The 17,122-nt window shown below is 45.5% G+C and overlaps 1 protein-coding gene across 2 annotated transcripts; it reads right to left on the bottom strand.

The window, feature by feature from the left end:
* Positions 1-119: 119 nt before the first annotated feature.
* Positions 120-16,407, bottom strand: LOC149469569 (aquaporin-8-like). 2 transcript variants are annotated; one of them, XM_089668965.1, is made up of 7 exons: positions 16,134-16,407; positions 12,588-12,717; positions 10,445-10,738; positions 7,713-7,839; positions 3,868-4,079; positions 1,307-1,441; positions 120-411 (listed from the first exon to the last, which is right to left on the bottom strand). In XM_089668965.1, the coding sequence occupies exons 3-7, from the start codon at positions 10,714-10,716 to the stop codon at positions 369-371; spliced, it is 789 nt and encodes a 262-aa protein (XP_089525091.1). In that variant the 5' UTR covers positions 10,717-10,738; positions 12,588-12,717; positions 16,134-16,407; the 3' UTR covers positions 120-368. The 2 variants fall into 2 exon arrangements, with proteins under 2 accessions (XP_089525091.1, XP_089525090.1); XM_089668964.1 differs by having other exon boundaries at positions 10,445-10,741; positions 16,134-16,322.
* Between the last annotated feature and the right edge of the window lie 715 nt (positions 16,408-17,122).

Here is a 17,122-nt window from a genome sequence, read left to right as displayed (position 1 = left end):
CATAATTGTTCTTGGGTGTAGATACACTTTAATGCTATAAAAAAAATTATCAATGTACAGCCAGTAATAATTGTAGAACCCCCCCCCCTCCCCCCTCACACCCAAAAAAAAAAAAAAAAGAAATCAGATCTCTGTTTATTGCAATCATGGCAACAGTAAGAAATGTCCCCTCCCCCCAACACACACACACCTATGATTGGTTACCAGGCTCTTCAAGATGTCAGCACAGAGCCTGCTGCACAGAATGTGGCATCCCCCGCAACATCCTCAGGTTACTGCACTGGGGGTTTCATGAGGGCTGCATGGGGGTACCCGGCGCAAGCCAAACAAATCCATCATCTCACTTTAATGTTAAAATTTTTTTTTCTTTATTTCAGGATTAATCGGTGACATCTTCCAGCCAGGAGTAACCTGCAATATAAAAGTGGACAAAAGTCAATTTTTAGGCCGATGCCATAAACGATATAACTCCCCCAGCCGTATGCTCGAGTCACAGTGCCCCAACCGTGCCCATTACCTGCCAAAGGATTTGTATTTCTGTCCATCCAGTCCTGAGATCTATACCGCTCTGCCACACAGCCCTGTCTGGCAAGGGAGAGGATCTGATCTTTATCTGCTGCAGTGGCACCTTCACTTGCGTCCCAGCGCCGTTTATATGCAGCTCTGGTATCAAACTTTTTAAATACAATCACCTGCCAGCGTTCAGGTGAAAAGGATTTGGGCATCTTTGATGCCGTCCGGTCACTTCTAAAACTGCTGGAGCATGTCCTCTGCGCAACCCCCCATAGGGAAGAAAAATATATTTGAAATATTCTTCCCAAATATATTGACTTATATTTGAAATGCTACAATTTTGGCCGTATTCAATATATTTCAATTAATAAATATATATCTGCCTGCTTTTCCTGGTCTACCTCGTGTCACCTTCTGGTCTCCTCATGTTTTAAAAAACTTATGGAAATTCCTTTGATTTTCTTGCCGGTCTACTTATTGGAGGGCTTTTTGGTTTGATCCTTAAAATTTGGTGAAGGTTTTGGAGGAGCAGCGAGGAAAAGGCCCTAAGGATATAATCTGTGAAATGTGTGGTTCAAGATGCCCATTCATCACCAATCTTGTGAAGGTCAACATAAAAATGTGGTCCTTGTTGGATCTGGAGCCCCTTTCTTGTAATTAAGATTGAAGAGGGGGGTAGATCCAAGGTGTCGTTGAAGTACACGGCCCCTACAGTCTACATTTTAATTCTGTTCAATATATTTCTTGGTTCTGGGTTTCTATTCTAGATCAGCCTTGAGGAGTCCATACTTACCTGTAGATGAGAGACACCAAGATGGCAGCAGAGGCAGGGCCCACCCAGTACACCCAGTGGTAATCCCAATAGCCAGAGACAACAGCGGGACCCAGAGCTCGAGCGGGGTTCAGACAGGAGCCGGAGATGGAACCCCTGCAAGACCATAAAAGACATAGACAAGGTCAGGTAATGAGAAGCTCTTTCCCTTCCTTACCCTGAGCTTCTGTTGCATTGTATTATTCCTGATTTACACCGATTAGCCATTATGACCACCCACCATACCATGACCACCCACCATACCATGACCACCCACCATACCATGACCAACCACCATACCATGACCACACACCATACCATGACCACCCACCATACCATGACCACCCACCATACCATGACCACCCACCATACCATGACCAACCACCATACCATGACCAACCACCATACCATGACCACTCACCATACCATGACCACCCACCATACCATGACCACTCACCATACCATGACCACTCACCATACCATGACCACTCACCATACCATGACCACCCACCATACCATGACCACCCACCATACCATGACCACCCACCATACCATGACCACTCACCATACCATGACCACTCACCATACCATGACCACCCACCATACCATGACCACTCACCATACCATGACCACTCACCATACCATGACCACCCACCATACCATGACCACTCACCATACCATGACCACCCACCATACCATGACCACTCACCATACCATGACCACTCACCATACCATGACCACCCACCATACCATGACCACTCACCATACCATGACCACCCACCATACCATGACCACCCACCATACCATGACCACTCACCATACCATGACCACCCACCATACCATGACCAACCACCTCCTATTATGTAGTATTTCTTTTGCCACCAAAACATCACTGACCCATCGAGGCATGGACTCCACTAGACCTCTGAAGGTAGGCCATGGTATCTGGCACTGGAAGTAGCAGATCCTTTAAGTTCTGTAAGTTGTGAGGTGGGGTCTTCATGGATCAGACTTGTTTTTCCAGCACATCCCACAGATGCTCAAATGGATTGAGACCTATGGAATTTGGAGGCCATGTCAACACCTCAAACTTGTTGTGTTCCTCAAACCATTCTTGAATTCATCAGACCAGGCCACCTTCTTTCATTGCTCCCTGATCTAGTTCTGATGCTCACGTGCCCATTGTAGGCTCCTTTGGCTGTGGACACAGATCAGCATTTGGCACTGGAAGCTGCAGATTCTTTAAGTCCTTGAAGTTGTGAGGTGGGGCCTTCATGGATCAGACTTGTTTTTCCAGCACATCCCAAAGATACTCAAATGGATTGAGACCTACGGAATTTGGAGGCCAAGTCAACACCTCAAACTTGTTTTCCTCAAACCATTCTTGAATTCATCAGACCAGGCCACCTTCTTTCATTGCTCCCTGGTCTAGTTCTGATTCTCACGTGCCCATTGTAGGCTCTTTTGGCTGTGGACATGGGTCAGGATGGGCCCCCTGACTGGTCTGTGGCTACACAGCCCCATACACAACATACTGCGATGCTCTGTGTGTTCTGACACCTTTCTATCAGAACCAGCATTCACCTTTTCAGCAATTTGAGCTCCAGTAGTTCTTCTCTTGGAACAGACTACACAAGCCAGCCTTCCCTCCCCATCAATGAGCCTTGGCCACCCATGACCCTGTCGCTGGTTGGCCCGTTTTTTTCCTTTTAGTCAGTCCTGACCACTGCAGACCGAGAACATCCCACAAGAGCTGCAATTTGGCGTTGCTCTGATACTGTCTTCTAAACATTGCAATTTGGTCCTTGTCAGAGTCCCTCAGATCTTTACACTTGCCCATTTTTTCTGCTTTCAACACATCAACTTCAAGGACAACATGTTCACTTTCTGCCTAATATACCCACCCACTTTCAGATGTCATTGTCACAAGATAATCAATGTTATTCATGTTACCTGTCAGTGGTCATAAAGTTATGGCTGACTGGTTTATACAGGAACAGAGCTGAGGCTGTCAATCACAGGCTGTGTGATGGAACTCCTTCCCCTGTCACCATTTTATCTCTTGTTGTCAGAAAAACTGGTCAGAAGTGAATCATGCTGATAGCAGAAGAAGGAGGCAGCAGACAGAAATGACACCTAGTGCTCTGGACTGAGACAAGCACACACTATAGAGGGATATGCTTTGTTCATAGTTCATATCTGAGGTTTACAACCACTTTAACCCCTTGACCACGGCATCACACAAATGGATGGCCTCACAGAACTGGGCTTTTTCCCATGGGGCCTCATATTTGGCACCTGTCTTTTGCTGGGAGCGCGCCGCACAAAGACCGGGCTTTCACTGAGAGCTCCGGGCCCCCGTTCTAACGATCGGGACTCCCGATTCCGGGTCACATGATCGCTGTGATAGCCTCTGATTAGCTATCTCAGTGATCAGTCACTGTACAGCACACTCCACCTTTATCCGCTGGAATATCACTTTTGAGAGGACAAACATTGTAAGAAAAAGTGAGACCCTGGAGGGTTTTTTTTTCCACATTTACCCGGCTAAAATTCCAGTGATGACGGTTAAGCCGATAGAGTAAGAGGCCAGCGGCGTCCGGCTACGTTCCCCCACCGCCCCCATCACCACAGCAAAGATTAAGAAGAAGCTGAAGACTATCTCCACTCCAACCGCCTTGCCCACGGAAGTGCCCCCGTCCACCATGCAGGCCGCTCCACTGTGATTCAGGAAGGACTCCTCATCCGCCAAGCCCTAGAAGAAGCAAATTATAAACCCTCAGAGGTCTACTTATAACAAAAAATCCCAAGTCGCATGTCTCAAGTATAGCTGTAATCCCTAAAATTTGTCTAAGTTTATTTCCTTTGATCGTCAGCTCCATCTAGTGGCCATAATGCAGTACTTCCCTGATACTGGTATTTTAGGAAAATACTACATCATGGCCACTAGTGGGAGCTGTTACTCATAGGAAATAAACATATCGGGCAAAATAGGGAGATTATTTGTGATGGCTTTACAAATGCTTCAGACATTTTTTATAAACAGACCCTTTAAATCCTATGTAAACCCTAACAATGTAATCTCTTTTATTTCCCATCTTTCAGTCAGATAAATATTAATGTTGGGCTCTATGTTCGAGTCAAAGCTAAGTTCACTGAACACACAAACGGTACGGGCGTTCGGCGGGCTATTAGCCCACCGCTCCCCACAATGCACTGTGCCCTGACAGTATATTGTGATTGGTCAGAGTAATACTTCCAGGGACATTATTTTTACTTACATTTTTAATAAAGGATTTGTCAAAGACTGTCTCCTGTTCTTTTTACACTACACTTTTTTTGTGAATAGGTAGCTGTAAAGGAACCGGACCCCAACTGCCCTTGGGTACTTCCGTTAGACTACCGCTTCCCCATCCGAACACTGACCACAGACACCACAGCAGACCATACAAGACTAGACGACACCAGTCTTGAAGTAAAACCAGGAAATAGACTATTTTAACAAAAATACAAGATATATACATTCAAGGGAACAGCCCCCCCTCCCTGCATAATGACACAGGGCGGGGCAATCCACACCCAGTAACAAGAGACACACCAGCAGACAGTCCCATCAGGGGGGGAGGGCTGCCGGCAACACCCCCACCAAGCCAACACACATAAACACATACATCCCATAATAGTTTGCTCCCAAGCAAGACACACAATAGAACAATGGGATGCAACCACATGGCATAAAACAATCACTAAACCCCACCCCAATATTAGGACAGACCACCCTGTACCCCTAACAGGCACAGGGTGATTTACACATAAGAGGGATATGGGGAGCTGAGACAGGGGTCTCCCCACCTCTCCAAAGTGAGCTGTGTTCCATGGGCCCCCCACCCAAAGTGACTCCCATGTACCACATATTCATTCACATGGGGGGCCCCTTTGTTAAAGGGGGCTTTAGATTCCAATAAGCCCCCCGTCTACAGACCCCCACAACCACCGGCCAGGGTTGTGGGGAAGAGGCCCTTGTCCTCATCAACATGGGAACAAGGTGCTTTGGGGGGTGAGCCCCCCTGCCCCAAAGCACCCCCCCATGTTGAGGGCATATAGCCTGCTATGGTTCAGGAGGGGAGGGGGCTCTCGCTCATCCCCCCCTTTACTTACCTGTCAGGCTGCATGCTCAGATAAGAGTCTGGTATAAGTTTTGGGGGGGACCCCCATGCCATTTGTTTTAAAATTTTGGTGTGGGGGTTCCCCTCAAAATCCACACCAGACCAGAAGGGCTTGGTATGGATGGGAGGTGGGACCCAACGCCATTAAAATAAAAAAATAATAATTGTCAGGCTATGCCTACAATTGTTTTTTACATTCAACTGTCGGCGGGGAACCCCACTGACAGCGGAGACATCAATGAATGTCTTCACTACTAAAATACCGCGTGACTTCATACTAGAACTCATGCCAGATTTTAGTAGCTGCACGCAGGGGCGGACTGACCATTTGGAAACTCGGGCACTGCCCGAGGGCCCGGGGTCAGTAGGAGGCCCCATGAGATGCCCCTGGTACCTTTTTCATAGACTTTTTTGAGTTTGGGCAAGGACACAGGGGCCCCATGATCCCCTATTGCCTAGGGGCCCCATGAGTTGTCAGCCCGCCCCTGGCTGCGTGGTATCCAGGGGTGGACTGACAACTCATGGGGCCCCCGGGCAATAGGGGATCATGGGGCCCCTGTGTCCTTGCCCAAACGCAAAAAAGCCTATGTAAAAGGTACCAGGGGCATCTCATGGGGCCCCCTACTGACCCCGGGCCAGTGCCCAAGTTTCCAAATGGTCAGTCAACCCCTGGCGGTATCTTCATACTCAGATGTGGGGAGACACTGCTAAATTGTAAATTGTTTGTATTCGAAGTTGGCGGTCAAACATTCTGTAGGTTCAAATGTTCAACTGCGAAGGGAGGTGTTCGGCCCATCACTAATAAATATACCATTGAAAGTGTTTTGCTATCCTGCCAGATATCTTGTGACCTGATAACTTCCTGTGTCCTCTGACTTAGGCCCCATGTACACGGGACACTTCTGAACAATGGAAACTGACTGCTGGAAAACGTAGGTTAAAAACGTCTGTTTAGCGGCGTTTGCATAACGTGTTTATGCACATTTATGCGCATTTATGTGCGTTTGCATTTAGAAGCATTTTTTAAAGACAAGCACAGGAGAACCTCCCAAATGTCCAGAATGCACTGAAAAGTGGTAAATTATTAACTATTTCAGAGAAATACAGAGAGTAGAAGCAGAGACAGCAGTATGTGTTGAGATTAGCTTAGGTGTGAGTTGCTCATTAACATTTCTTTTGTTTCCAAGGGTGGGAAAGGTGTCTGGTGGAGGGAGTCATTAAGGTCACCTGGCAGGGGGTCTTCATGAGGAATTTGAGGTGTGAATGTTCATTAACATATCTTTTGTTTCCAAGGGTGGGAGAGGTCTGAGGTGTGAATGGTCATTACAATGTGTGACAAGCTTGGTAGGAACATCCTGTGTTCAGTGTTTTGTCCATTTGAGCACCTTGAAAACGCTTTGCATGTATTTTTCATGATGAAAAAAGGCTCTGGACAGCATTGGGAACTGGAAGAGTTAAAAAAAAATTTCAAACGCAAATGCTTATAAACACAATTTGCCGTGTTTAGCCGCGTTTACAAGCGTTGAAACGCTGATAAAATCGACTGCTGAACGCAAGTTTGGTGCATTCAAAAAAACGACTGCAAACTCAAATGCCTGTAAATGACTGTAAATGACGAGGTGTACACGGACACATAGGGAAACATTAGGGAGAGTTCAGGGGCTGCTGAAAAAAACGCAGAACAGCTCCTAAACGTGAGTTTATCAGCTTCAGTGTACATGAGCCCTAAGCTGACTGTTTCCAGTTACATTGTTTCCAGCTCATTCTAAGGACTACAGAACACCTCCCCTCTATACTATGGAGAAAAAGAGCAAAGGATTTTATTGCAGTCCTGTCCTAGGAAGAAGACACTGCTCCTCCATAGACACAGCATAGTCAGTGAGCGTTGTTCCCCCCAGGACAGCCTCTACAGGAGTGCGTGTGAAAGGGTGACAATGCAGCAGCCCAATAGGGAGACTGTGACAAAGCGTTGTCCCTTATAACAGGAAGTACCTGAACAAGGACCTTCATTGGCAGGATCACCAGGGATTATTTTTATTAAACGCTCATATGAGACCTTAGTGATTGGGCGTACATTTACAGCCACATAGTACAGTGTGTCCTTCTACTGTTTGTGCAGTCCAGAAAATGTTTCTCTGGGGCAGTCAATTTTAATTTTAAATAATATAAAAGTATCAGAAGGTATTTTCCCTGGTTGTATTCTGCCATGACATTGTACCCACCTTGGCCAACAGAGCTCCCAGCATGCCTCCTGATAGCTGGCATATCCAATAAGGTACAAGGAGGATGGGAGTGAGACCTCCGCAGCAGACCACGCTCAGGGTGACGGCTGGATTGAAGTGCCCTCCACTAAAAAAAAAGGAGATGAAAGAATTACCTACATGGTTCAATGGAAATATCATTTCCTCTGTGGAGTTTACTCCTTGTGTGTGCATAAGGACAGATGTGCAGCAATCAAAAGTGCATAGGTACATATTAACTATACAGTATATAAATATGTATGTACATCTTCATGTCACTAGAGGGGTCACCAGCGGGAGGAAGGAGGTCCTGATTCCTCTACATAGATCTTGATATCACTAGAGGGGTCACCAGCGGGAGGACGGAGGTCCTGATTCCTCTATATAAATCATCATATCACCAGAGGGGTCACCAGCAGGAGGAAGGAGGCCCCGATTCCTCTATATAGATCTTTATATCACTAGAGGGGTCACCAGCAGGAGAGAGGAGGTCCTGATTCCTCTATATAGATCTTCATATCACTAGAGGGGTCACCAGCAGAAGGAAGGAGGCCCCGATTCCTCTATATAGATCTTTATATCACTAGAGGGGTCACCAGCAGGAGAGAGGAGGTCCTGATTCCTCTATATAGATCTTCATATCACTAGAGGGGTCACCAGCAGAAGGAAGGAGGTCCTGATTCCTCTATATAGATCTTTATATCACTAGAGGGGTCACCAGCAGGAGAGAGGAGGTCCTGATTCCTCTATATAGATCTTTATATCACTAGAGGGGTCACCAGCAGGAGGAAGGAGGTCCTGATTCCTCTATATAGATCTTCATATCACTAGAGGGGTCACCAGCAGGAGGAAGGAGGCCCCAATTCCTCTATATAGATCTTCATATCACTAGAGGGGTCACCAGCAGGAGGAAGGAGGTCCTGATTCCTCTATATAGATCATCATATCACTAGAGGGGTCGCCAGCAGAAGGAAGAAGTTCCCAATTCCTCTATATAGATCGTTATATCACTAGAGGGGTCACCAGCGGGAGGACGGAGGTCCCGATTCCTCTATATAGATCTTTATATCACTAGAGGGGTCACCAGCGGGAGGACGGAGGTCCCGATTCCTCTATATAGATCTTTATATCACTAGAGGGGTCACCAGCAGAAGGAAGAAGTTCCCAATTCCTCTATATACTGTAGATCTTTATATCACTAGAGGGATCACCAGCGGGAGGAAGGAGGTCCTAATTCCTTTATATAGATCTTTATATCACTATAGGGGTCACCAGCAGGAGGAAGGAGGTCCCGATTCCTCTATATACTGTAGATCTTTATATCACTAGAGGAAGGAGGTCCTGATTCCTCTATATAGATCTTCATATCACTAGAGGAAGGAGGTCCTGATTCCTCTATATAGATCTTTATATCACTAGAGGGGTCACCAGCAGGAGAAAAGAGGTCCTGATTCCTCTATATAGATCTTTATACCACTAGAGGGATCACCAGCGGGCGGAAGGAGGTCCTGATTCCTTTATATAGATCTTTATATCACTAGAGGGGTCACCAGCGGGAGGAAGGAGGTCCTGATTCCTCTATGTAGATCTTTATATCACTAGAGGGGTCACCAGCAGGAGGAAGGAGGTCCTGATTCCTGTATATACTGTAGATCTTTATATCACTAGAGGAAGGAGGTCCTGATTCCTCTATATAGATCTTCATATCACTAGAGGAAGGAGGTCCTGATTCCTCTATGTAGATCTTTATATCACTTCCAGGGTCACCAGCGGGAGGAAGGAGGTCCTGATTCCTCTATATAGATCTTCATAGCACTAGAGGTAGGAGGTCCTGATTCCTCTATATAGATCTTTATATCACTTCCAGGGTCACCAGCGGGAGGAAGGAGGTCCTGATTCCTCTATATAGATCTTCATATCACTAGAGGGGTCTCCAGCAGAAGGAAGAAGTTCCCAATTCCTCTATATACTGTAGATCTTTATATCACTAGAGGGGTCGCCAGAGGGAGGAAGGAGGTCCTGATTCCTCTATATAGATCTTTATATCACTAGAGGGGTCGCCAGGAGGAAGGGGGTCCTGATTCCTCCATATAGATCTTTATTTAGACCTTATTTAGAATACTCTGTCCATTCCCGAAGACCTCAATTAAAAAAAGATGTTGATAAGATAGCAAAAGTCCAGAGATGGACAACAAAAATGATTAAAAGGTCTGAGTGATAAAACACATCAAGAGAGACTAAAGGAGATTCATATGTATGGGGGGAAGGCAGGAAAGAGAGGACATCATTAAAACCTTTAAATAAATAAAGGATATGAATAAGGTTTAGGAGGGCAGTATACTGTCCACAATATGAAGCTAAGAACATGGAGACATGACCTCAAGGAGGGTAGTTGATGCTTGGAATAGACTTCCGGTAGGGGTAGAAGGTCAGTTAACAGTAAGTGAATTTAAACATTCATGGGACAAACATAGATCAATACTCAACAAAAGAAGGGTCAGGGTTGGACCACTTGGTCTCTTTCTCACTCTTCCAAGACGGTCGTGTTCCTTGTTTTCATTATAAGTAATAAGGGAAGGGGCAAAGTAATCTGAACCGACCAATCACAATTTCTTCTTCTGTGATCTGGCTTAAAAAAAACGAATTCCCATTGGCCGATGCGGCCTTCCTCTCTTCTCATAACTACAAAATGGTTGGCAACCTTTAATGCTCACCTTATGTTGCCAAGGACAGAGATGACAACAGCCAACGAGAGTCCGTGTGCCAGGGCCGGAAGCAGGGGGCCCGCTCCGTGTGGGTTGACCAGAACAGATAGACATCCGATAGACAAGAATAGCGTGCTGCCCAGCAGCTCCAGCAGACATGGCTGAATAAATCTTTCCAGAATGTTCGGCTCTTCTCTATTCTTGCCGGTCAGAACCTCCCTGGAGGCCGAGTCTGCAGCCCGGAACTCCGTCTCTTGGATGTACTCGTCGCATTTGGCCATTGGCGATCCAATCTTCAGTTGGCTTCTAACGAAAGGAAGAATTAGAGCATTATATATATATACAGTCGGGGTGGATTGACAGCTCATGGGGACCCAGCATAATAGGGGCTCATGGGGCCCCTGTGTCCTTGCCTACACTCAAACCACACCTAAAAAAGCCTATGAAAAGTACCAGGGGCATCTCATGGGGCCCCCTACTGACCCCGTGCCCTCGGGCAGTGCCCGAGTTTCCAAAATGGTCAGTCGGCCCCTGTATACAGTATATACTGTATTTGGTCAAATTTTAATTATTTTTACCTGCCAGCCCCTTCACATCACAGCGTCGTACATCTCTAACAAGATTTTACATAGAACAAAATTTTCCAAATATTCCTCTTTTGAAGACTTTAATTAGAAAGACGACAAAACTAAAATCAGTCTGTAACATTTGTAGGTATTTATGACAGTGCTCCCCCTAACAATACCTACATCCCCTTTTCTCTCCAAGAAGGACGGTGCCATCTTTGTTCTGGCATCATCCAGGGTCACCATCTACTTCCTGGTTAACAGATGACACCATCAAGGACATCTCGGTGCCTGTGCGGTTCTTGGCTGTTTACACAAATGTCTGACGCGAATCAGTCCCTGCTGCAGCCCATCACCTTGGGGCTTAAATTCAGGGGAGGACTGACAACTCATGGGGCCCCTGGGCAATAGGGGATCATGGGGCCCCTGTGTCCTTGCCCAAACTCAAAAAAGCCTATGAAAAAGGTACCAGGGGCATCTCATGGGGCCCCCTACTGACCCTGGGCCCTCGGGCACTGCCCGAGTTTCCAAATGGTCAGTCCGCCCCTGGGCTTGATACATAACTAAAATGCCGCAGCATGATCATTGAGGGGAAAGCACATGACTACTTTGACAGCCTCCCACATCTTTTAGGGCTAGTTTATGCTAGTGTTAGCCCTCTGAAGTGCTACCCGCGGCGGATCACTCTTCATTGGGTGTTTAACAGATCCCTACAAATCTGCACCACTGTGCTGCAACAGGTGAATGGGCCATGTTGGGAGCAGGGGCGGACTGACCATTGGGAAACTCGGTCACTGCCCGAGGGCCCGGGGTCAGTAGGGGGCCCCATGAGATGCCCCTGGTACCTTTTTCATAGGCTTTTTTGAGTTTGGGCAAGGACACAGGGGCCCCATGATCCCCTATTGCTTGGGGGCCCCATGAGTTGTCAGTCCGCCCCTGGTTGGGAGGGCAGTACTGTTTGCTCAGGTCAACGGGGGTTATAACCCATATAGAAGAAAAATATATTTGAAATATATTTTTAATATACTCTTCCTAAATATATTGGCATATATTTATTATTTGCACTTATTTGATCTCTATATATGTTTATCTGTTTATGTTGGATATTGATTGAGCATTACAATTATTCATTTGTATTTATTAGTTTATGATAGAGCGCTACACCAATTTCTTTGTATTTATTAGTTTACGCACCTAAGGGTGTAGGATTGGGTGTTAGCAGCTTTTAGTTTATCACGCGTTCATTTGAAGCGCAGGAGGATTATTACTTAATACTTTATACCTTTCGCTGCAAATGAGAATTTTTGCACCTGGACAACAGGAAGCTTCCAAAATCTCACTTATTTGGATCTTGACTTAATTGGTTTTAGTATGTACAGTATGTAAATGTACAGTATGTGAGATATGTGACCTACAGCAAATGTGGGGAGCGGATCTGGCCACTATGTTTATGTATGCGAGATGTGACTTTAGACTGTAAGCTCTTCAAGGCCACTGAGCAATGTGAATGTACGGTATGTAAAGTGCTGGGTAAATGACCAGTTCTATATAAATGCCTGTAATAAATGTAATAAATAAAAACTCACGTGTATTGCCCTCGATTGTCCCTCTTTAGCAGCTCTGACTCACACCGAAAGTGGATTTTAAAACTTCTGAATGTTTGGGACTTCCAAAGTTCAGCATGTAGTAGGATGACCACAGTTCAAGGGCAATGACCTAGAATTCAAAAGATGTGAAATCCACCCCAAAACATTTTTTTACAATTTTTTTTTCACAGAAATAAAAATGTTTTTAGCTAATTACCTTTTCAGAGGAAGGTTACAAATGTGGCTAGCAGAAGCTTCTCAGCTAGTACTGTAGAGCAGGCACTGGTCATTGGGTTGGCCAATGCAGAAATTTTACATATTATAGTATATACACTATATGGCCAAAAGTAATTGGAAGCCCCTCCAAATTATTGAGTTCAGGTGTTTTCAGTGAAAGGTACTGTTGATTCTACATCATATAAAGACATTTAGACAACTATGCTCCTTGTGCTTACCTTGTGGTAACAGTTTGGTGAAGACCCTCTTATGTTTCACCATGACTGTTCTGTGCGTACAAAGCAACCTCCATAAAGACATGGTTTGACCAGTTTGGTGTGGAAGAACTTTTGTCCCGCACAGAGACCTGACCTCACCCTTACTGAACACCTTTGGGATGAAATGGATCACCAAAGGTGGTTCACATCTTCTCATCTAACATCAGTACCTGACCTCAACTTTACTGAACACTATTGAGATGGATTGGATCACCAATGGTGAGCCAGGTCTTCTCCTCCAACATCAGTACCTGACCTCAACTCTATTGAACATCTTTGGGATGAAATGGATCACCATTGCTGAGCTAGGTCCTCTCATCTAACATCAGTACCTGACCTCAACCAACATCAGTGCCTGACCTCAACTCTACTGAACATCTTTGGGATGAAATGGATCACCATTGCTGAGCTAGGTCCTCTCATCTAACATCAGTACCTGACCTCAACCAACATCAGTGCCTGACCTCAACTCTACTGAACATCTTTGGGATGAAATGGATCACCATTGTTGAGCTAGGTCCTCTCATCTAACATCAGTACCTGACCTCAACCAACATCAGTGCCTGACCTCAACTCTACTGAACATCTTTGGGATGAAATGGATCACCATTGTTGAGCTAGGTCCTCTCCTCTAACATCAGTACCTGACCTCAACCAACATCAGTGCCTGACCTCAACTCTACTGAACATGTTTGGGATGAATTGGATCACCAATGGTGAGCCTGGTCTTCTCCTCCAACATTACTACCTGACCTCAACCTTACCGAACACCTTTGGGATGAATTGGAATGCCGACTGTGAGCCAAGTTTTCTTATGTAGAATCAGTACCTGACCACACAAATTGGCACAATTTGCCACAGACATCTTCCAAAATCTTGTGGAAAGCTTTCCCAGAAGGGTGGAGGCTGTTATGGCTGCAAAGAGGGTTAGGATGGGGCCACTCCATGTTAAAGTGGAGATAAACCCTAAGAGCAAAAATTTTCCAGCAGGTTGGGTTATACTGAGGGTCTCCTCTGCCAAAAGAAACTTGTTCACTATACTGTTATCAATTTTTTACATTTGTATGCTGATTGCGGTGCATGCTCAGTACAGTGCACAGTCCCAGCATCTAGTGCTGAGATAATGTACATAACTCTAGCACACATGCTTAGCAGTTACATCTCCGGTTCTTGCCCAATGAATGAAACAAGCCTGGAAGCAGAGGAGGATAATGTGGCATTAGTGGGATGGAATGGACATTGGGAGATTGGATCTCTCACCTTTCTAGAGTCCTAATAGATCAAGAGCACCCCTGGGTGCACAGATTGTTGAGGGGCTGGTAGGTACAATATTTTTAACTGAACAAAGATGAACTGGTCTAAAAACTGTAATGTCACATTATGATGACAAAATATTTAAGAGATGTATTGAAAAGTAGATAAATTATATAGTGTTTCAAAACTACATATAATGTATTATCTCCTTATTTCTAAGGAGACCTGGGACACTCAGTAGAAGACTGCGGGGTACTCAGAAGAAGACCCATGGCACTCAGTAGAAGACCTAGGGCACTCAGTAGAAGACGTGGGGCACTCAGTAGAAGACAAGGGGTATTTGATATAGGAACCAGGGTACTCAGTAGAAGACCTAGGGTACAGATAAGATCATCTGGGGCACTTAACAGAAGACCAGGGGACCACAATCTGGGGCACTCAGTAGAAGACTCTGGGCACTCAGTAGAAGACATGGGACACAGCAGAAAACCCAGGGCTCTCAGACAAATATCTGGGGTACTTAATAAAAGGTCAGATGTACTCAGTAGAAGACCAGGGATACGTGATAAAAGACCAGAACACCTAGTAGAAGACCCAGAAACACACAATAGAAGACCAGGGGTGCCAAGCAGAAGACCTAGGGTACTTGATAGAAGACCAGGGCATGCAGTAGCAGCCCTATCACACTCTATAGAAGATCCGGGGCACTCAGCAGAAGACCCAAGGCACTCAGTAGAAGACTAGGGGCACTCGATAAAAGACATGGGGTACACAGTAGAAGTCCTGGGGAAATCAGAATAAGACCTGAGGCACTCAATAAAAGATCAGGGACACTCAGTAGACGACCTGGGGCATGCAGTAGAAGACCTGAGGTACTCAGAAGACCTGGGGCACTAAGTAGAACTCCGGGACACTTAATAGAAGACCTTTGGCACTCAGAGGAAGACCTGGAGCACTCAATAGAAGACTCAGGGCACTCAGTAGAAGACCCAGGGCACTTGATACAAGACCTAGGGGGCACTCAGTAGAAGATCAGGGGCACACAATAGAAGACCCCTTGCACTCAGGAGAAGACCCAGTGCACTTAATAGAAGACCAGGGGCACTCAGCAAAAGACCTGGGGCACTCGATAGAAGACCGGGACACTCAGTAGAAGATTCAGGGCACTCTTTAGAGGGAAAAAGACCGTGGCTCTCAGCAGAAGACCCAAAGAACTAAGTAGAAGACCCAGGGCACACAGTAGAAGACAAGTAACACTCAGTAACAGACTTGGAGAACCCAGTGGATCTGGGGCACTCAACAGGAGATCTTAGGCACTAAGCAGAGAACCCGGAGCATGTGCCCCAGGTGCCATGGTTTAACAATGCCCCCACTCACTCACATCACTGGAGGAGAGTTGTGCATACTTATGGCAAATGATGGCTGCCCCGCCATCATTTTACCTCTGCTTAAATGCTCATGATTTTGAAATTGGATGTTCAACATTCTTATATAGTTGTGATGGTCAGGTGTTCTCAAACTTTTTGCCATTTAATACATAAATAGATATTTCACAATATGGAGAATACAAGAGTGCAACAACTCTTCTTTCTGAAGGTGGAACAAAGGGACCTCTAGGGTGTGGTCTTGCACGGCTCTAAAATATGGTTAGCAGCTCTTGATACTGGAATCTCCAAGATGTATAAAAAAAACAGTATGCCATTTTGCCCGCTATCATCCACCCATTTAGGAAATATTTATTTCAGATTTTTACCAAATGACGTAAAATTGTTAATAAAAAAAATGATAAAAAAATTACCTGTAAATGGAGGTTTACATTTTTGCCTTTGCATTGAATTCTCGCTTTGTATTTCCTGGGAAGCGTCTTTACATTCGGGCAGCTGTTGGTATATAAAGCTTGGATTCGATGGAAGGTACCTCTCCCTTTGTGCACAGAGTTTTGGCATGGCATCCCGACCATTGTCATGTTGGTTTATGTTTAGCTGCCGATTGCCATTCTTGGGGACAAGCTGCCCTCTGCATTGTCCGTGGCTTCTCTTGTGTGGAGTATGCCTTGGCTCTTTGCCCGGCCCAGCGGCCTGTGAACATGGACCTACGGACTGTACAGCAGGGTACTGCCAACTGGCTGCGTGCTCTTCTAGGCCTTGGCCATTGTAACGCTGGCCAAGTTCAGACTACGAGGGCGCCCGGAAACAGCTTACAGGAGCAGATGTCGGAAGCCCAGGAGGTCCCAATGCAAATTCTGTTTCAGAAAATGGGTAAATTGTAAAAGTGTTTCCTTATGGCAGGAAAATAGTACCCTGAATATTTGTTAAAGTGGAACTCTGGTTTCTGCATTTATTTATTTTGTAAATGGGTTGCACATTTAAGAGATAGGCAACTTTGGGTGCAATATTCACTTTCTATTTGGCACTCTCCACCACAGAAGGTCCATCAGTCCAGCTACTAGCTGTCACTTCCTGTAAACCCAGGCTATTGAAGTTTTGAAAGGATGTGAGCTTGTATAGACCTTTTAAAAGATTTTTATTTTGTAACAGCCAACACGTTTTAGGGGTTCAGCACTACTCCTTCATCAAGGCTAAAAAACAGATAAGTTAGGCACCTAGATTGGAAAAGCATACAAACATTTTCTGTTTTTAGCCCTGATGAAGGGGGAGTGCAGAGCCCCTGAAACACGTTGGCTGAGGAGTGCTGAATGTCCGAAACATGATGGATGTTACAAAGGCTTTTCCAATAAAGGTGCTTACATTATGTGTTTTTTAGCCCTCTTGAAGGAGGAGTGCTTAA

The sequence above is a fragment of the Staurois parvus genome, unplaced genomic scaffold, assembly GCF_062004578.1.
Source record: "Staurois parvus isolate SC_StPar_1 unplaced genomic scaffold, SC_StPar_1.0 ptg000067l, whole genome shotgun sequence".
Taxonomy (NCBI): domain Eukaryota; kingdom Metazoa; phylum Chordata; class Amphibia; order Anura; family Ranidae; genus Staurois; species Staurois parvus.
This window is presented reverse-complemented; position numbering and strand designations above follow the sequence as displayed.